The sequence below is a fragment of the Oncorhynchus keta genome, chromosome 13 (genome assembly GCF_023373465.1).
Source record: "Oncorhynchus keta strain PuntledgeMale-10-30-2019 chromosome 13, Oket_V2, whole genome shotgun sequence".
Taxonomy (NCBI): domain Eukaryota; kingdom Metazoa; phylum Chordata; class Actinopteri; order Salmoniformes; family Salmonidae; genus Oncorhynchus; species Oncorhynchus keta.
The window spans coordinates 28,860,674-28,882,640 of NC_068433.1; the positions used below are offsets into that span (position 1 = coordinate 28,860,674).

Below are 21,967 nucleotides of genomic sequence, written 5' to 3' on the forward strand. Positions count from 1 at the left end.
GGTGCAGGGTTAGATGGTAGAGAAATGTAAGATTTCCCGATTCCCCAATTCCCCAGTGACCAAAATGTGCAATCCGCACTCCGACCTGCGAAAGGCAGCAGTACGCAACACAGCGTCTCGTCTCCCGGAAATTTACACAAAGAAGAAAACTCTGCAATGGAGGTCCCAGGACCAGATAGCGACTGGAGAAGCCCTGCATTCCGACAGAAAGTTGTTGCACAAATGTGAGACAATTATGTTTTATTAATATTGTTTGTAAACGTTGTGATATTTTAGTTACTCCGCTATTATCACTACAGTGGCTAGCTAGCTCACCACAACTTCAGTCAGCGCTAACGAGTTAGCAGCTAGCCGGGGCAGCCGCTAGTTGGCTTTATGGATCAGCCCATTGGCGGCTCCTCTGGTTACTAGCCAGTTAGCTATGAAACATGCTTGTTATGAGGCCGTAAACCAAGCTTAATCGGGTTTGATGTAGTTAGCTATATTTGTCCCTATTTGCCATAAAGACCTAGCTAATTAGAGTGTTTTTCCTGAGAAGTTTTGAGACGTTTAGCTATTTGGGCTTTCAGCTAATGGTTAGTTAAACTAGCTAGTTACTATAGTCTTCGCTGTCTTTGCTTCGCTTGCTATGTAACTTCTTCGGAGAGGTTTATCGGCGGTTGGCATCCAACTAGATTGCGATATAAATCCATTATAATTTGATGCACAAAATGGGGGGGAATGAAAACCTACACTCATTAAAACCCACCACCCTATTACACGATTTAACCCTATCTGGCCCTACCCCAGGACAATGGCCTGCGAGGACAGGACCCCAACACACCCTGTAACTCTCCTGAAGTCAAATCTCGTATTCACACATACTTCTCTGCTGTACAGTTGGTAACCATAGCTATGAACGCTAAGAATCCAAGCTTACTGAAGCATTTCACTCATTGACCTATCCCTCTGTGCTGGCACAGATCTACTATTAATTAGCAGGGATTGTCTCAGTATCCCTCACCCTGGATACATCTTCCTCTACATCTTTCACTGCCTCAGCATACGACACCCTCTGCACTACTCTAACCCTGGTAACCTCAACCCGCCTCTCTTGCACCGGACACTTCTGATCTCTGGCACCATGTCCACTCCTACAATTAGCACATACAAATTATTTTCCCAATACTACACATTCCTTTGTATCATGATTTTCTGCACACTTCTCACACCTAGGAACTAACCTCCTACACACTGCTGCCACGTGCCCATACGTTTGACACCTGTAATAGTATAGGTGCGTGAAGCGTAGTGCCTGCTCTCTCTGGTTGGAAGAAACGCACACAAATGTCTCAAGCCCACTATGTGTTACCATCACTGACTCAAATCATTTCCCACCCAACCTGAAACCACAAATGGATCCACCAAAAGGACAAATCTCACTCCTACTGGACCAAATCATTTGTTTTCATGTCCATCGATGCAGACCTCGGGCTCCGACCACTACACCACACCTTCTACTTCACTTAACTCGCCATCACTCACTTCCATTTCACCTCCAGCACTCGACTTGGCACCAGTCTTCTTCACCCCCTATCTCCTTTTCTATTGCCATCTTCATCAAATTCAACCTCTGCTTTCCTCATTCTCTTGAACACCTTCCTCTTTTTCCTCTTCCATTCCTCACAGCTAAAAACAGAAGACTGTCTCCTGCAGCAGTAAATCCCCACACTCATAACATAAGTTCCTGTTGTTCCCACTTGTCTCTGTAGCCTTTTAACACTTGACTGTCCCCACAAAATCCATGCTCCTGGATCCTCCCCTACTATGTAGCCAGCTAACGTTAGTTAATGTTAGTTAGCAAGATGTTAGCTACAACACAGACCCCAGTGACATTCCTGCTTGGCCTCACTTGGAATAAAATGCACTTTATCTGCCAGGAATGTAACGAATATCATTGACATGTGTGCTAGCAAAATACAGCAGGCAATCTATCTGAATCGCTTCTTCTCTTTCAGTGAAGAGGCGATGAGAAAGGCTGGGACTGCACACACGAAGTCCAGCAATGATATGGAGAACCATGTCTATGTCAAAGCCAAATCTAGAGTGAGTGAATGGTTTAATTTACACACACCTAGTAACCTCATCATGGATCATCAAACTCTAACATTGTATATGAGTAACTGGAATTATTGGTAAATAATGGCCATCTCTCATCTAAGTGTGTTATTGTTTACTTCTGAACAGGAAGAATACTTGTCCCTGGTAGCAAGGTTGATCATTCATTTCAGAGACATTCGTACGTACCCCACATACTTTTTCTATCTACTATGTATGTCTAGCTCACATTCATATTTTTCGAGACGGCTAATCTGTCAAGTCACGTAATGGACTTTTTTTGTTTTGCAGATAAAAAGGCGCAAGGAGGTGGTCCTGGTGTGTTATTATTTTGCAAAACATGTTCTCCGTTACTAAAATACTTTCAGAAGAATATCTACATATGCCACTGCACATGTGTAAATGTACACATTGCCTCCCCTCTTCCAGATCCCATGAATGCCCTGACAAATCTCCCAGGTGTTCCAGGGGTTCCAGGGGGCATCGGTATGGGGCCTCGGCCACCTGGTGCGCCCATGGGTGGAATGGGGCAGATGCAAATGAGTCAGCATGCCATGGCAGGAGTGGCTGGAAATCCTCAATCGAGTGAGTATCTCTGAAACTATTTAATTTTCTCACTTTATTTCATGTTTATACCATGGTGTTGTTGAATACTCGTTTCTGATTGGCTTGAAGGGCATTCTAGAGCCTGCATTATCACTATAACGTCCGGTAGAATTCACATGTTCGAGCTGCTTTTGAAAGCAAAAGTTTTTAATTTAAAACATTGGTATTATTGAATTAGATTTTCATAATAGCAGGCTAGGACTGATGGTTTGGTTAGCTCAACTAGCAAGTATGTTTGGTTGGCAAGGCAACTACTGTAGCTATCTAGTAAACTTGCTAGCTACTTCAGTGGATGTTGAACACATTTCTACCTGCAAATTAACATTTATTTTGTGTTAAAGTGGAACTGACAGCATTTTAACTATATACTTTGCAGATATGAGACAATCATAGTCAATAAAATTCCCAGTTTATGCTTCAAAATCAACTTTAAGAGGTTTTAAAAATAGGTTATATTTGACAAAAAATTCCATGACATACAGTAAGGCATTGTTGACAGAATAGATGGATGCAGTTCAATACATAATTAATATAATTCACCAATACTTGGTAGTCCAAAAAATATTGCTATCAGGTTGTAAATCAGATGGCCTGGTACATTGTTTGCTGCCTCCGCACAATCGGGGCTCACCGTTTGTTTCAATGACTCAATATTTTGAACAGAAATGGACAAATGTAACTACAATCACACTAGCAAGGGCAATGATCACAAGTCAGTCATAAGGTGGATAATAGGTTAGCTCACATGTGTAACAAACAAAGCCCGTGGGCCGACTAGGGCACACAAGCTAGTATAAAGGAGTCAACAGTTAAGTCATCTACTTTATGAAACTACAGGCTGATGTGCTTGCATCACTTCAACTGCGCTGCTTTCGTGTGTCCCATTTAGAGCCTACAGCGCAGGGAAACTGTACAGACAGACACATGACACAGTCTTAGCTAGGCTGCTAAAATGTTGCAGTCTGGTTTCAGTTTTTAAAGCTGGACAATGAATGACAAAACTAAACCTGCAACAAAACACCATGCAAAGGAGAAATATGCAGGCCTATTACAGCAACATATTAAGCAGTCACCTAAGCTGGCTACACAACTACAATACATTTTAAGTGCACCATACAGCAATGCTGCCTTCAACCGCACCGGGGATTCATGCAGTACAAAAAAATTGCAACCTATAGATAGGTTGTTATTTGGAGTAATTTAATACTTTTTGATTAGGGTCACAACATTATGAACACCTGCAGGCATAATAGCAAAGCTGGACAAATATTATTTATTTTGTTTAAATAAGTCAAAATGCTATATACGGCATCCTATGTACATAAGTGGACATTATAAAGGGCCATATTTTGGCCAGTTTGGGTCGAAGTTGCACGTAAAAAAAAATACAAAGAAGCTATGTCTAGCCCGCAAATTCATTGTTTTTTCAATATGGCCTGTTCGCTGATGGAGTTTGACACCACTGGGCTAGCATATTTATTTTTGTAGCTAGCTAAAAATCACAAAGCCTAACATTAGCTAGTTTCTAGGAGGATGTCATGTAATTGGAGGAGTGGGTGAGTGACTTGACTCATTGTTTTTGGGTAGGTACAGCTAGAGATGCAGGTGGCATTTGGTTAGCTAGCAAGAAATGTGAATCGCTTTGCTAGCTATTTAAGCTGAACTTAGAACGACTTATCCACAGTGTCACGAACCGGCTCAAAGCACGTAACAAACAAGGAGACAACATGGAGATAGGGAACAACAAAATATATGTATTTAAGTAAAGTAACCTAAATATAATTAACAATGGTGTGTGTAATCAGTAGTGTGAGTGGTTGCGTGCATAAATGTGATAATGAGGGGTGTTGAAAGGTGTAAACACCAAAAACAGCCACAAAAATGCCACATCCAAAATCTGTGTCTGCATGGCGAGAGTCTCAATGGATTGGGAAGAGGTGCATTTTTCCTGGGACACACCTGAGCCCAGGTGTCCCATTTTGCTGATGACCCTCCTGGCTCCGCCCACCGACATCCTATTAAGGAAAACAAAAGCAAAGAGAATTCGGCAGACAGTGGGACGGTTGTTCCCCCCCCCCCCCAATAAAACCGGGGTCCAACAAAGACCCCGGAACACCATACCAGTCACACAGCAAATTAATCCAGCCTTTGCGTCCTTTTGCCCCAGCCAACCTCGTCCTCCCCAGACCTCAGCAACCTTTGGACAGGAAGTAACCTTTAAGAGGAAATGAAATGAGACCAAAAGGGAACAGACTGGAGCGACAGAACAGGACAATACCAGACACAAAATAAAACACTGTCAAGGGAGCGACCATAGTAGAGAAGTTAACCCTAACCCTACAGTAATAACCAATCATTCCCAAGAAACGCATCAATTCCTTTTTAGTAGTTGGTGGTAGAAAAGGTAGAAAAGCATCAATAGCTACCACTTTAGCCCAAACAGGACGCACTTCACCCTGCCCAACCACCTTTCCAAGGTATGTAACGGTCACCTGAGCAAACTCGCATTTAGCCAGATTGATTGTGAGGCGACCTGGAGCTTGAATACGGGACAGATGTTCCTCCCAAGTATCTGTATATATCACTACATCGTCCAGATAAAGAGCACACCCGGTCAGACCGGTGACAACCCTGTTCATAAGTCGCTGAAAAGTGGCAGGTGCATTACGCAGACCGAAACTCATAACTGAATACGAGAGGTTGTAATAAAGGCAGAGATTTCACGTGCCCTACTCGTCAGTGGCACCTGCCAATATCCCTTCAACTGGTCATATTTGCTCAAACTTAGCTGTGCCGACTTGATTAACCAAGTCCTCCATCTGAGGAAGAGGAAATTAATCTGGCTTAGTGACACTTTACCTTCCGGTAATCCGTACAAAATCTGTTTGTCCCATCCGGTTTACTGACCAAGTTACAGGGAGAAGCCCAACTGGAGAAAGGCTCTGCCTTCTTACTCTCCAGCATGTACCTGACCTCAGCATCCAGACAACACAGTTTCTCTAAAGAAACTCTATAGAACCGCTGACAAATGGGGTCAGCATCTCCAATGTCAATATCATGTTCTATTAAGTTTGTATGGGTAGGTGTATCAGAAAACAAACATGGAAATCTCAGAATCAGACCAACCATCTCTTTCTGCCCATCAACAGGTAGATGAGCGAGAAGGCTGTCTAAAATATCCAGTGTCTCTGAAGTTTTTCAATCAACAAACGTCAGGACCAGGAACATCTTCCTCCTCGTGCACGAACCTTGAATGACAAGAACCCAGGGAAATAACGGTATCGGCCAAAATAACAGGTTTTACCGTCCTGTTGACTCCCACTGTTCAGTCTCAGAGGAACGTGCATAATAGTTTTAACAATTTTACATGGCACAGTTGGTGTGCTTTTCTCCATTCTGGAGTGGCAACTAGATAGTTTTGCTCAGTGTACTGGACGCACCACCGTATATGGACCTTGAAACTTGGCTTGAAAAGGAGAACCAACAATTGGCAGCAGAGCAAGAACCTGGTCACCTGGACTAAAGTGACGAGGCTGATTTCGCCGATCAAATATGCCCATCATCCTCTCCTGTGAAGATGACAGCTTCTCTTTAGCCATTTCACTAGCGGTGTACAGGCGTCACCGGAAATCACACACATACAATAAACAGGGACTGAGGGGACGTCCAGTCATCCTGGAGAACAGATAGAAATCCACGCACCTTATGTCCAAACACATGGTCATTTGGACTGAAACCCGTGCTCTCCTCTGAAACCTACCTAGCGGCTAACAGTAACCAAGGCAACCCCTCCCAATCCTTATCCATCTCCGTACAATAAGCTCTCAACAAAGACTTAAGTGTTTGATGGAAACGTTCCAGTGCTCCTTGACTTTGCGTGTGATAGGCGTTAGACAAATTGTGTTTAACTTCTTGCGACTAAGTGGCGCTATTAAAAGTTTTGGATGAAAAACGTTCCCGTTTTAAACAAGATATTTTGTCACGAAAAGATGCTCGACTATGCATATAATTGACAGCTTTGGAAAGAAAACACTCTGACGTTTCCAAAACTGCAAAGATATTGTCTGTGAGTGCCACAAAACTAATGTTACAGGCGAAACCCAGATAAAAATCCAACCAGGAAGTGCCGCATTTTTTGAAACCGCCTCATGCCAATGACTCCTTATATGGCTGTGAATGAGCTTATGTTTTCCACGTAGTCCCCAAGGGGTGTACAGCATTGTGACGTCTTTTTAGGCTTTTCCATTGAAGAATGGCTGTAAGGGACCATGTATAGTATGTGGTCACATGGTGTCATCCGCAGAAAATCTTGCTTAAAATACTGAGGTAGCCATTTTTCCAATCGCTTCTTATGAGAAACCAATTGCCTCGACGGATATATTATCGAATATATATATATATATATATATATATATATATATAAACACCTTGAGGATTGCCATGTTTCTGTCGATATTATGGAGCAAATTTTGAAAAAAAGTTTGCCGTTATAGTTGTAGCATTTTCCGGTCAATTTCTCAGCCAAGCATGATGAAGAAACGGGAGCTATTTCGCCTACAAAAATACTATTTTTAGAAAAAAGGAACATTTGCTATCTAACTGGGAGTCTCCTGGGTGAAAGCATCTGAAGTTCTTCAAAGGTAAATGATTTAATTTGGTTGCTTTTCTTATTTTCGTGAAAATGTTGGCTGCTGCCAGCAGAGCCTAGCATAGCATTCTGCCATGATAAACTTACACAAATGCTTGTCTAGCGTTGGCTGTAACGCATATTTTGAAAATCTGAGATGACAGTGTTGTTAACAAAAGGCTAAGCTTGTGTTTGAATATTTATTTCATTTCATTTACGATTTTCATGAATAGGAAAAGTTTCTAGGGGTATTTATGTCTGCTGCGTTATGCTAATGCGTTTGAGGCTATGATTACGCTCCCGGATACGGGATTGCTCGTCGCAAGAGGTTAATATGGAGCTGTTGGAGAACCTGACCAAACAGATTGGATGTGAAATTAGATCATTGTTCTCTCTGAATGACCTTAGGGATTCCAAACAGTGAGAGAAACTGAGTCAAAGCTTTTAACACAGACTTAGTCGTGATACACCTGAGAGGATAGGCAGCAGGAAATCTAGTGGTCTGACATGACAGTGAACAGGTAACTACTACCCTTTTTAGAACGAGGCAGAGGACCAAATGTCAATAATCAGATACTCAAAAGCTTGGCTGAGTACAGGAATAGGAAACAGTGTTACCGGCTTGATTAAGTTTACCAGTTAATTGACAGGTGTGACCAGTTTTGATGAATGCCTAAACATCCCTCTTTAACCTAGGCCAAAAAGAAATGTCTTAATATGCGATTGTAGGTTCCCCTCACACCCAAAAATAAAATAAATATCATTGGAGAAAGTAGCCATGTTCCACAGGCACAATTTGGTCACGCAACTCTTCTAATGTGGGGTCAATCCCGTTGCGCATTCATTAGATCGGAGCGGGATACAGAACTGGATAACAGGGAAAGCAGAGACAGACTTTGTGGTATTCTCGTTAGCCGGCGCAGTGACCAGGTCGCCACGGCTAATAGAACGCGTCACAGCATACGCAAAGAACACCTCTGGGAAACACTCTCATCAGGAATCCCTACAAATGACGGCTTAGTGGAAACCACTAGGCCATACACGCTCACCAGCCAACTTATTCCAGAGGATAACGTTGATACCCTCAATAGGCAACGAAGAACAAACCCCCACAACAACCTCACCTTTAACCAGTCCACAATCCAACATCAGTTCATGCAATGGAACTGACAGAGTGTTCAAACCTATTCCCCTAATTAGAACACTATTCCCCGAATCAGTCTCAGCAGAGAAGGGTAACACAGATTCCAACACAAACAATTCAGAGGCACCTGTGTCTCAGGATCTTCACTGGCACTAGGTTCTTACTTCCTGACAGACAAACCCCTCCGTAATGAAATGTAAATAGTCTGGGTCAATATGGACTTTCACATGCCCCTGGGCATGAGACAAGGTGTCAGGAATGAACTGATGTGATACAGGCGCAGCTAACGCTGTAGGCTTAGATTTAACGTAAGCACATGTACTGAATTTACCCCTAGCCCTGAGAACCGGACATTCGTTTTTCCAATGACCTGAACCTTGACAGTAGTGACACTCTTGACCAAAGTCAGCTTTACCACGGGAGGCAGGCTCCTAGTTGAATGAAACTCTGCCCGTGAACCAAAGTATCTCGGTGAGCGAGGCCCAAATCTGAACGCTCCCACTCTCTCCAAATACGTGGCTCTGCAAATACACTTGTGAGTCAAAACATACTCGTTCGCCAAAACCGCAGCTTCAGCAACAGTCTTTACTTTTCGTTCATTAATGTACGTGGCTATACGATCAGTGATTGGTTCCTTTAATTGCTCTAACATAATCAGATCACACAGCTCTTGGAAAGTCATAACTGCAGAGGTGGAATACCAGCGATAATACTCGTGAGTCTGAGTCTGTATCATCCCTTTTTAAAGTTCTAAATCGTTGGCTGTAAGCCTCAGGAACCAATTTGTAAATTAACCTTATCATAACTGACACTGTCGGCAACACTAAGAGCTGGATATTGCATCCTGCGCTTTACCAGTCAGCACACACTGCAACATTAAAGTGCGGTCAGAATCAGGCCAACTCCTAGCCTCAGCAACACGCTCAAACAACGAAAAGAATGTCTCCGAGTCCTTTTCATTAAATTGAGGCAACAACCATAAGTTCCCAACAATATCAAATGTGTCCGGGGCACGACCAAAAGAGGAATGACCTGGGTCAAATCTGGGTCACCTTCCCAGAGCAAACTCTCCCCTGAGAGCTTAGCCTAGTGGTTAGAGCGTTGGACTAGTAACCGGAAGGTTGCGAGTTCAAACCCCCGAGCTGACAAGGTACAAATCTGTCGTTCTGCCCCTGAACAGGCAGTTAACCCACTGTTCCCAGACCGTCATTGAAAATAAGAATCTGTTCTTAACTGACTTGCCTGATTAAATAAAGGTAAAACATTTTTTTTTTAAATTTCCTTCTCTAACTGCTCTTGTTGCAGCTTGAATTTAGCACGCTCCAAATCCGGTGTAAACGCCAATTCCTTTTCATACTTTACACAATCATGCTCTAGCTTTTCACGATCATGCTCTAACTGTAACCGAAGCAATTCAAAAAGAAGACTACTCGGACTAACCGATGGCATGGTCATTGTAACGATACGGGGAGACAGCGAGTCCTCAGCAGAGGCTGCCCCAGTGGTAACTTCAAGAATACCACTCCATCAGATTGGCCTTCAATATCAACCTAATAGAATTTGACGTTTATCACAAATTTCAACCTTGTCTTACGAGTTCATTCGCTTTCCATCAGAGGAACTGTTATAATTATGTACTAAAGAACAGCTGTTGAAAGTTGCTGTGTGATCTGACTCTGATGGCACAGCTGGTGCTGCAGTACAGCGCCCTTAACCACTGCGCCACCCGGGAGGCCCCTATATGAACAGATTTTAACAAGATTTTGTGTTGCTAAAATGCTGCGAGTTCCACTTTAAATTATATCCATGGTATAAAAGGGATAATCAACTCGGGGCTCTTTGCGTTCTCTGGAAAATAATTCAACCCCGTGGAAAGTAACAGTGGTTCCTCAATTAACTTTCGAGATTATGCCGTGGGACTTAAAGGTAATTTGTGGTTTAATACGTTACCCTGCGTCACTGCTTCATTGCTCCAGACCACCGCAAGTGGGAGATAGCTGATTATGCTTTTTGGTCCCTGACTGAATATAAGCAGCAAGTAATGTCTGCTAAATAAACAAGTTGATGGTGCAGTCATATAGTCTTGGCAAATACAAACGACAACTACATCACACTTGCCCAGACCCACCTGCTCACATCCCCATCTCCAGCGCCTGTATCACTCTCCGCCACATGGCCTCAAACTGCACTATTTTGTTTCTCTCCGTTGCCCACGCACTTTCAACATTTAGATAAAGCATTTAAAGGCAGACTTTGGTTGATTTTCAATTTGTAAGAATACATCTTTTTCAAGATGATTGACGAGAAAAGTATCGTCCAACCCATAGGGTATCTCACTGCACTCTTATATCCCAGAAGAATGGCTTCAGAGGGGATGGCTGGTTGAGAGAATTCCAAGAGTGCAAAGCTGTCATCAACTTTGTGACTACTTTGAAGAATCTAAAATCTATTTTGATTTAACACTTTTTTTGGTTACTACATGAATACATATGTGTTATTTCATAGTTTTGATGCTTTCACAATTATTCTATAATGTAGAAAATAGTGAAAATACAACTTGAATGAGTAGGTGTACTGTATATCCATTAGGCCATTTTCCTTTGGATTATTTAATGAACCTATATCATGTTATCCCTTTGGAGCACATGCAAAAGCGATTTGGAGTTGTTGAACGGAAGTGACAAAATGTATTACAATTTAATTTTAATGAGCTGATTGATGAGGATGATGAAGAGTGTTTGAATTCAGAACAATAGTGTAAGAATTGCTCTTCCTCTGTCCCACGCGCACATACAAAAAAAAGCAGGTTTTTTGTTTCTACTTTGTCAGAAAAAGCTGTAACTGGACCGTAGCTTATTACTTACTAAAACTGTTACACTGTACGGTTTTTATTCTAATAGAAATGAAAATGGTCTTATATTCTTAAACTATGTGTTTACTGAATATACACAAGTGATGTCTGCTAAATTAACAAGTTGATGGCGAAAACCAGAGCTATTAAATATAGGTGTTATATTTATTACATTTACTTGTGGAATGTTACCGAATAGATAACAACAATAGAAATAATATTCTGGTGGCATTGGTAGAGAGTCAGGTGGAGAATGGCGTGAAAGTGCACTGTACTGTACGTAATAACGCTGTGGGCCAGGTGTAAATGGTTTAGCAGCCTTTCCAATAAATTTGAATACATACAAGGCATCCACCCTTGATGGGCTATCAGCAGGACAATACTCTTGCCGAGTTTAGGGACTTTAAATGTATTAATGGATGTTTGCGAGGCATGTCACTTCACCCATCTCTTTGCATAGCCCACCACATGCACTGTTTTCTAACCACATCTGGATGGATCCATAACGAATTACTATGGGAATAAATCACTGAATGAGAGAAATAGTGGAATAAAGTAGGCTAATGCAATTGAAAGCAACAAATTGTTGCATACTGAAACACCCAAAGTCATCCAACTGTTATAATAGGATTTGAAGCAATAGCCTACCCACGTGTGGTCAACTATTTCCGCACCGTTTCACGCTGCTTTTAGACATGCATGGGGACTGGTCTTGATAAATCAATCATATCTCCGTTTGGATATTAGTTAGCCTACAATTAGGCTGTTGAAATGTTAGGATTATTTTGCTCTTCTCTTCCAGTCACTTAGTAGCCTAGACCTACTCTCGACCGGTCGTACAGCGCCATATTGTCCTAAAGGAAACCCTGAGGCCTACATAAGCTAATGTAAAATGCATTTTTGTTTTTCTTGGAATAGAAACACCATAATATTAATCAATTTAATTAAGCTACATTTCTAACAGTATAAACAGCACATCAAATACAATAATACTTTACAACCAAATTATAATCAATCCCATATAGTTAAAAATGTTTTAGTCTCTAGTATAGCCAATATTAAAAACAGTCAAATGCGATCGTGAATTCAATCGCTTTAACCACATGTTGCGGTTTATTAATTGTTTAAATATTCAAGGGTCCCTTATTTAAGTACATGGATGACTTGTATGCTGTGTGATGACATGCAGGAATGATTGATTGATGTACTGTATATTGAAGTTGGCCTTTATGCCAATAAGTAAGTTAAGCTAAACAGCTACAGTAAACAGGACTCTTAGGCTTACAGCTCCGTCATTTCAATAACTTTATTTAATTAAAAACCTTAAACCCACCTGTCCCTGAATTTACTGAAATATGTGTATTTTACACTCAAGTAGTAGGCCTACATTAAGATAAATATCATAAAAGACAACTTACTGAGAATTTCATCAAAGTGCCATGAAGGTCTGCTGTGCGCTATGCATATTAACAGTAGAATATCCAGGACTCAACAAGTAGCCTACCAATAGCTGCCAGTCTATAAATACATTTAATATACACAACCACAAAGTAATCCATCAATATTTTGTTTAAGGTCATTAAAAAAAACAAAATACTAAGACAATTTATTTAAACAGAACAGAATAGCATGCATTTCTCTGTGCTATAGTAGCTGAGGCTATGGTTGCTTCATGTCAACAAAATTAACTTGTTATGCTCTTTCAGATAGGGTATAGCAATCAAAATGTCTGGCCTGCATGGACCTCTGTAGGATTATTTAGGAAAGAAAGCAAGCGCCAACAAGCTTCATGAAGACGCCCTCAAAGATGCCCTCTGGTGGCTTCAACAAGCATTAAGGGCATTAGCGGCAACAATGGCTGACAGTAAAATACTATGACGTCATGCATTGTAACATGCTGTACCATACCGAGGCATCCTGCAAGTGGTGCTGCAGTACAATGCAACTTTGAAATGAGGAACACACCTTCCACATCATTCAATATTTTCCATAGAACGCCTCGTTGATTATCCCTTACTTATTTGAATTTTGTCTGTTAGCACACAGAAACAATTGGATCAATAGCTTACCAGTCATGACATTTTGATTTTGTATCAGGGACCTCCAAACTCTTATTTCTGTGTCCTCCGTGAGGCTCAGAGCATGTGAGCGGAGATGAGTGGGAGCTGAGCGGGCACAGTTTGACTGGAGCGTGGGAAAAGACGTGGAGCGCTCTGTGAGATGAACAGGTTGTCCAACTGCCCAACTCGGCTTACATGCACTGCTCCAGACTCTTATTTCTGTGTGCTCAGGTGTAGGGCTTTTCCTCCAGGGCTTTCCCCAAGTTTTCAGCTGGGGGATGTCTGTTTTGTCCACATCCTCCCTGTAGTAGGAGGTCCAGGGCAGATGCAGATGCAGCAGATTGCCCAGCAGCAGGCCCAGCAGCAGGCCCAGCAACAGTCCATCCAGTTCCAGCAGTTCCAGGCACAGCAGCAACAGACTGCCATGCAACAACAGCAACAGACAGCCATGCAGCAGCAGCAGCAGACAGCAATGCAACAACAGACAGCCATACAACAGCAGCAGTTTCAGGTCCAGCAGCAGATGAAGCTGCAACAATTACAGCAGCAACACCATCAGAACCAACAGCTCCAACAGCAGCACCAAAACCAGCAGCAGCAACAGGCCCAAAACCAGCAACAACAGAACCAGGTATAAGCTTAAAAGCCCTGCCATGATAGCCTGCCTAGATGTACAATTAAAAACAAACAGAGACATGCAAGAAGGCAGTTGAATTGGTTTATCTTTTGGTAAACAAATATGACATGACAACAAAATATTTTTTGGGTTTAAAATAATCTGCATCTTAAGTATTTACACACCCTCCCCCATCTGTCTTCAGATGCACCCATCAAGGCACCAGCAACAGCAGATTCAGTTACAACTCCAACAGCAGCATGCCCAGTCCATCCAGCACATGGTCCAGCAACAACAGCAGCAACAGGTTCAGTCTCAGCCCCAGCCGACCCAGCTGCCCCCCCACTCCCAGCAGCAGCAGGGCATGGTGCCCCAGTCTCTGGCTGGGCAGATGGCCCCCACACAGCATGTGCCCATCAGCTCGCTCAGTCAGCAGCAGCAGCAACAGCAGCAGCTCAAGATCCAAGCCTTGCAGGTAAAGCAGAGGTGGTGTTATTGAAAAAGATGAACTTAAAGTTTAGTCAAATCTCTGTAGAATAGTGGTGACTCTTTGTTGTCCACTCTAAATTCATAATCTAAAGTATCTGGGATAACACACATATTCCAGTAACTTGTTTACACACCCCTCTGCTTGCTTGCTTCTGTGTGTGTGTGTGTGTGTGTGTGTGTGTGTGTGTGTGTGTGTGTGTGTGTGTGTGTGTGTGTGTGTGTGTGTGTGTTTGTTTGTTTGTGTGCGGCCAGGCTAGAGCATTGCAGGCCCAGCAGGCAGCGCAGCAAGCCCAACAGGCGGCGGCTCAGGCCCAGCTAGCGGCAGCTGTACCTGGCCAGGTAAGAGCACTGCAAGCTGGTGTGGTGGGACTTATTGACTGCCACTGAACCTGGCCTGGAGTGAGTGCATGCTTTCAGATTTACCCGTTTGGAGTGACGACAGGGTTGATTAAATTTTGGGTCGCAAACTCTACGCTTCCCTACCAGGCAAAAGGGCATTAACTGCTCATAGTGTGGAACTGAGAAAAATGGCTTTTATTTACCTTGGTCTCACAGTAACTTTATGCAGTTACTGCTAACATGACCCCCATTCTTTTCTCCAAAACACAATACAATAGAGGCAGGATATTTGTCCACATTATTAAGCATTTAATGTAGTAAAAATGACCTTAACACATTTTTGACGAAATGAGCAGTTACTGCCTTTTTGCTTGGTTATGGCAGTACTGTTTTGACCATATTTAGTTTTCTGTGTTGCCTGTTGCCATACTTAAGCTGCTGCCATAGCCAGAAGGTAGTAGTGGTTGTTATATCACATAGCATTAGCTAGAGAGACTTAAGTTTGCATCGATTCATATAATGGCAAATTTTCTGCTTAATGGCTAAGGGGTTCTTTGGTTTGAACAGAATGATGAATCTCCTACGTAACCCAGGGAATCAATTTAGTTGGTTGTCATTTGCATGTACAGTGCCTTCAAAAGATTCACAACCCTTGTGTTTTCCACATTTTATTTTGGAATGGCTTGAATTTAAAATGGAATAAATTTATATTTTTAACACTGACCTACACTCAATACCCCATAATGTCAAACTGGAATTATGTTTATTGACATTTTTACAAATTAATAGAAAATTAAAAGCTAAAATGTCTTGAGTCAATAAGTATACAACCCCTTTGTCACAAGTCACATAATAAGTTGCATGGACTCACTCTGTGGGCAATAATATTCTTTAACATGATTTTTGAATGACTACCTCATTTCTACCCCACATACAATTATCTGTATGTGTGGGGTAGTCGAGCAGTGAATTTCAAACACTGATTCAACCACAAAGGCCAGGGAGGTTTCCCAATGCCTCACAAAGAAGGGAACCTATTGGTAATTGGGTAAAAATATAAAATACATTGAATATCCTTTGAGCATGGTAAATTTATTCATTACACTTTAGATGGTGGATCAATGTTCCTGAGTGTCCGAGTTACATTTTTACATTGTAATCTCTGCCAAAGCTGCTTATACAAAGTATTGACTCAGGTGTGAATACTTATTTATGTAAATTAGATATGTAGGTTTAAAATGCTCAATACATTTGCTAAAATGTCTAAACATGTTTTCACTCTGTCATTATTGTGTGTAGAGTAATATATTTAATCTATTTAGAATTCAGGCTGTAATGCAACAAAATGTTGAATAAAGGGCATGATTACTTTCTGAAGGCACTGTATGGTGCTTTTTGAGAATTTCCTGATAGGCTTGGGACTCATCTTATCGCTTCCCGGCAAAGGAGTGATAGAGCTAGGATTCATTTCCACAGGACACTTCCCCATCCCTTCTTTCTCTACCAAACTAGAATTAATGGAGACCCCTTCACCCCAACGCTAATTCTCCTCTCTATTGAAGGTTTCTCAGAATGAAACCCATGGGTGGACTGCTGAGAGAAATGAACGTTTCTCTCCCAGAGGATGTCTCTTTATTATACCTCAGACCTACTTTAGAATGTCTTGTTCCCCCTTCATGCATGTGTGCTGTTCGTGCAATGAATGCTATAACTGCATGCCTACTCTGTCCTGCAAACCAAATATATCCTTTAACTCAGCTGCTACATCTACTAGCGCTACTCTTAGATGCAAAGACATGGCATCATCAATTATTGAAGGACCCCCACCATCTCATCCAATTGACCAATAGACACGGTTGGGAAATCACTGCCAAACCTCTTACTGGGGGGAACAATGGGGTTCCACCATTGGCGGTCATTTAAAATACTTAAAGCTAGTTATACTAGATTACCAAAAATAATGATCTGTTATTTGTAGTCATTTGACAGATGTTTACCTTCTGTACTTCACTAATCAATTTAAATAATTGTCAAACACGCTGCATAGTTTGGCCTTGTGAATAAAGAGGGAGCATGTTCCCACTGGCTGTGGAAGGCCTCATCACTGTTGTCATGGTAACACTGCCTGGCTGTGTGTCTCACACCAGGGCTAAAGATATGACTAACTGTTACTGTGTGATGTGTGTCAATGAGTGTGTGTACGTGTATATGTTTGTTCTTGTGTACCTTACAAGTGTTGTTCCTGGGAGCTTGCTTGCATATGCGTGTGCAAATGCGTTGTGCATACATGCGCCTCATCTCTGCTGATGCATTGCATTTCTTGTTTTGCTTGTGACATGTCTGTTGTCCCCTCTGTCCTCCTTCAAGATGATGATGCCCCGCCTTGGGATGCAAATTCCGCCCCGGTTGCCTCGCGCTGCCTCGAACCCCGCCATACCTCCAAACTCTGCTGCTGTGGGAGGACAGCAGTTACCACAGGTATTTACGCCAGGGTAGAGTGACCAGGCAGTACTCTGACCCTGACCTCTATGGTGACCACCTCTCCTAAAACCATGTCCCTCTGGTGTGCTTTCTTATGCCAACTCTTACCCTTCAGTGTAGCCCTCTAATCTCCTCCCCACTTTACCCAAACCACCTCTCCTGCTCCTCACACAGACCATTGGAATTAGATCTGATAGTGAATGTCTGTTCTCATGCTCAGTATGTAGTTGATTCATGAAAAGAGAGTTGTACCTTCTACAAGCAGGTTCTGATTTGGAACCCATGAAGGGTAGGCCAAGGAGCTGGGACAATAAACCCAAAATTACCGACACCGACATTGCCTTCCTCTCACTGAAGCATTTTGTGTACCTCTGTAATTTTTTGTGATTTTGCTACACAACGTTTCTGTAGATGGCTCTGAAACAATTTTTTTCCCACAGTAATAGCCTATGCATTATCTGCTATGAAAGTATCTGCCTGTCCCTGTTTTGCTGTTGGCTGCTGTGAGCGAGCCACTCCCTCTCCACTGTGTGCACGGAGGAGGGAGAGATGCATTCTGAGAAGCACAAGTATATGAACGTTTCTCAAAATGCAATTGCGGGAAAAATACAGTTTTCAAAGCAACTACTGTTCCAGTTCCAGAGAGGAGTGTCACAGCTTTCTGTGAGTATATCATTTATTCCTCACCTCTTAATACTGAGTTCATGGCACCACTTTATAACTGGAGTAGGCTGTAAGCCTGGTATGGTTTCGATGCGCCCGAAGAGTGGAGCGCGCAATTTGCAGTGAATAGGCCTACATCAAGTAGCCTAGGCCGAGCGCTGGAAAGTTTTTGTAGATCATTAGCCTACATTTACTGATAGATTCATTATTAGTCTACATGGCAACAATATCATATTTAGCCTGTAGTCCGATGTGCACAAAGAGGCCAAATTAAATCTGATAGGCTAATCCTAGGCTGGATTCTATTTTGACAGGTTGCATATCAAAATAACAATCATGCATTCCCTGGATATGTTAGATGAAATAGCTTATTTTTTAATCATAAGCTACCATCTATTGTCTTACTGGGTACTGGAAATTTGTCTAGAGTCCTACCGCTAATGTAAAGTAATTGTCCATGACATCTTTTTTTTAATAGTTGTATTTATTATTATCCAGCAAAATAGTTACATTTATCACAGTGACTTTTTGTACATATCGCCAACTCTAGCACCTCCCCACAAAATAATCATTTTGTAATGATTTATCGATATCGCAAACAACTGGTCAATTTATCGCAATATGTATTTTTGTCCATATTGCCCAGCTCTAGTAAGCCTATAGATTTTGTTGGAAATATAGTGTATTATTTTGCTAAGTATTAGGGCATCTGGCCAGTATTCATTGTTGTGTTTGGTAAGTACCAATAAGACACTCAATTATATTTTCTTCCCATCTTCCTCAGTAGGCACTCAGGCCCTGATCGGCGTAATGGCTTGAAGCAGGTTTTCCCCCCTGCTATTAAGGTTGGATGGTAATGTGATGCAGCTTCCAACCAGCTGAACAGTTGCTTGGGTTCCTCTGATGTGAGCTCCCTTTTCTTTTCACCTCCTCCAAAGGTGCAGCAGCACCAGATGATGTCATCGCCCTCGCCGGTACAGGTGCAGACACCCCAGTCCATGCCCCCCCCTCCCCAGCCACAGCCATCGCCACAGCCCCCATCCTCCCAGCCAAACTCAGTCAGGTGTGCAAAGTTGGCATGCTCACTCTCTTATTGACGGGCATTTGAAAGTTTTATTTCAGGTGTAGTCTTGAAATGAAATTCTCTGGTGTCAACTGTGACCCTGTATTGTGTTTCTTCACAGCAGTTCTGGTCCCACACCGTCGCCGGGGGGCTTCCAGCCTAGCCCGTCCCCCCAGCCCTCACATAGCCCAGCCACCGCACGCACCCCGCAGAACTATGGTGTCCCCTCCCCAGGACCTCTCAACACTCCAGGTACTGTCCCAACTCCTCACTGGAGCAGAGGTGCGGTTCTAAGCCCGTAAGCCTCATAACTCACCAATGATTGTTTTCCTTACTAAAGTTGACATTCTTAATTATCTTTATGTAAGATGTTGATTTGTATGGAGCTTCTGTATATGTATACACATATTGAATGTACAGTTGAAGTCGGAAGTTTACATACACTTATGTTGGAGTCATTAAAACTCGTTTTTCAACCACTCCACAAATTTCTTGTTAACAAACTATAGTTTTGGCAAGTCGGTTAGGACATCTACTTTGTGCATGACACAAGTCATTTTTCCAACAATTGTTTAGACAGATTATTTCACTTATAATTCACTGTATCACAAATCCAGTGGGTCAGAAGTTTACATACACTAAGTTGACTGTGCCTTTAAACAGCTTGGAATATTCCAGAAAAATGATGTCATGGCTTTAGAAGCTTCTGATAGGCTAATTGACATAATTTGAGTCAATTGGAAGTGTACATGTCAATGTATTTCAAGGCCTACCTTCAAACTCAGTGCCTCTATGCTTGACATCATGGGAGAATTAAACAATATATATAGACCTGGTTAATCCTTGGGAGCAATTTCCAAACGCCTGAAGGTACCACGTTAATCTGTACAAACAATAGTAGGCGAGTATAAACACCATGGGAACACGCAGCTGTCATACTGCTCAGTAATCAGACGCGTTCCATCTCCTAGAGATTAACATACTTTGGTGCGAAAAGTGCAAATCAATCTCAGAACAACGGCAAAGGACCTTGTGAAGATGCTGGAGGAAACATGTACAAAAGTATCTATATGCACAGTAAAACGAGTCCTATATCGACATAACCTGAAAGGCCGCTCGGCAAGGAAGAAGCCACTGCTCCAAAACCGCCATAAAAAAGCCAGACAACGGTTTGCAACTGCACATGGGGACAAAGATCGTACTTTTTGGAGAAATGTCCTCTGGTCTGATGAAACAAAAATGGAACTGTTTGGCCATAATGACCATCGTTATGTTTGGAGGAAAAAGGGGGAGGCTTGCAAGCCGAAGAACACCATCCCAATCGTGAAGCACGGGGGTAGCAGCATCATGTTGTGGGGGTGCTTTGCTGCAGGAGGGACTGGTTTAATTCACAAAATAGATTGCATCATGAGGTAGGAAAATCATGTGGCTATATTGAAGCAACATCTGAAGACATCAGTCAGGAAGTTAAAGCTTGGTCGCAAATGGGTCTTCCAAACGGACAATGACCCCAAGCATACTTCCAAAGTTGTGGCAAAATGGCTTAAGGACAACAAAGGCAAGGTATTGGAGTGGCCATCAGAAAGCCCTGACCTCGATCCTATAGAACATTTGTGGGCAGAACTGAAAAGGCTTGTGCGAGCAAGGAGGCCTACAAACCTGACTGAGTTACACCAGCTCTGTCAGGAGGAATGGGCCAAAACTCACCCAACTTATTGTGGGAAGCTTGTGGAAGGCTACTCAAAACATTTTACCCAAGTTAAACAATTTTAAAGGCAATGCTACCGAATACTAATTGAGTGTATGTAAACTTCTGACCCACTGGGAATGTGATGAAAGAAATAAAAGCTGAAAAAAACAAATTTTCTCTGCTATTATTCTGACATTTCACATTCTTAAAATAAAGTGGTTATCCTGACTGAAGAGAGGGAATTCTTACTAGGATTAAATGTCAGGAATTGTGAAACTGAGTTTAAATGTATTTGGCTAAGGTGTATGTTAACTTCGGACTTCACCTGTATATGAGTATTCTGATTGTTGTCCCATGTGGTTGTCTGGTGATGTGTAGGGAACCCCAGTTCAGTGATAAGTCCAGTCGGGGCCTCTCAACTGGAGGACCAACAGTACATGGAGAAACTCAAACAGCTTTCCAAATACATCGAGCCGCTGCGCAGGATGATCAACAAGATAGACAAAAACGAAGGTATACACTCATGCCATGCTCTTTCTTTTATGTCCACTCTCGGCTGTTCCCACTCACTAAAGGGAGTTTGTGTTCCCAACAGATAGGAAAAAGGACCTGAGTAAGATGAAGAGCCTGCTGAACATTCTCACTGACCCCAGCACAAGGTAAAATAATACAAATATGTTGCTTATGAGTGTGTCAGTGCCCATTCATGTTGGTCTTAACAATGGTTATAGAACGTATCTGCTCTCCCTGACTTGCAGGTGCCCTCTCAGGACCTTACAGAAGTGTGAAATAGCACTGGAGAAACTGAAGAATGATATGGCTGTGGTAAGCGTGAGACCCCGTTTTTCAATCATGGTGAAAATCTTTGTGCTGTTATATTGCTCTTTGGCTCTCAATGTCTTTCTGTTGTGAGTTCATAAAGGTTACCCATTGAAAGTGAATCATTAGTTTTAAAGAACCTAAAACCCTAGCAACTAGTTAACTTAATGTTTCCCTATTTAGCTTATTAATAAGACTTTATTCTAAACTTGTTCTAGCCGACACCACCCCCTCCACCTGTGCCCTGCACCAAGCAGCAGTACCTGTGCCAGCCCCTCTTGGATGCCGTCATGGCAAACATCCGCTCTCCTGTTTTCAACCATTCCCTGTACCGTACCTTTGCCCCAGCCATGACAGCCATCCACGGGCCTCCAATCACGTGAGTTTACCCTAACCACTCCACGTCCAGAAACCCTACAGGG

The 21,967-nt window shown here is 42.4% G+C and overlaps 1 protein-coding gene across 4 annotated transcripts in view; it reads left to right on the forward strand.

Annotated features, from left to right (window-relative positions):
* Positions 1-21,967, forward strand: part of LOC118387487 (mediator of RNA polymerase II transcription subunit 15-like) — a 23,375-nt gene continuing 1,408 nt past the window's right edge. The window contains exons 1-15 of one of the 4 annotated variants that reach the window (XM_035775899.2): positions 1-224; positions 1,998-2,085; positions 2,227-2,278; positions 2,389-2,415; positions 2,527-2,682; positions 13,694-14,016; positions 14,207-14,476; positions 14,743-14,829; positions 17,197-17,307; positions 18,912-19,036; positions 19,161-19,288; positions 21,105-21,239; positions 21,322-21,385; positions 21,485-21,551; positions 21,764-21,924. In XM_035775899.2, the coding sequence (XP_035631792.1) occupies positions 157-224; positions 1,998-2,085; positions 2,227-2,278; positions 2,389-2,415; positions 2,527-2,682; positions 13,694-14,016; positions 14,207-14,476; positions 14,743-14,829; positions 17,197-17,307; positions 18,912-19,036; positions 19,161-19,288; positions 21,105-21,239; positions 21,322-21,385; positions 21,485-21,551; positions 21,764-21,924 (1,862 nt within the window). In that variant the 5' untranslated portion in view covers positions 1-156. Of the gene's footprint in view, positions 225-1,997; positions 2,086-2,226; positions 2,279-2,388; positions 2,416-2,526; positions 2,683-5,852; positions 5,982-13,693; positions 14,017-14,206; positions 14,477-14,742; positions 14,830-17,196; positions 17,308-18,911; positions 19,037-19,157; positions 19,289-21,104; positions 21,240-21,321; positions 21,386-21,484; positions 21,552-21,763; positions 21,925-21,967 lie in introns of those variants that run through there. The other 3 variants (XM_035775898.2, XM_035775897.2, XM_035775901.2) reach the window with 3 other exon arrangements.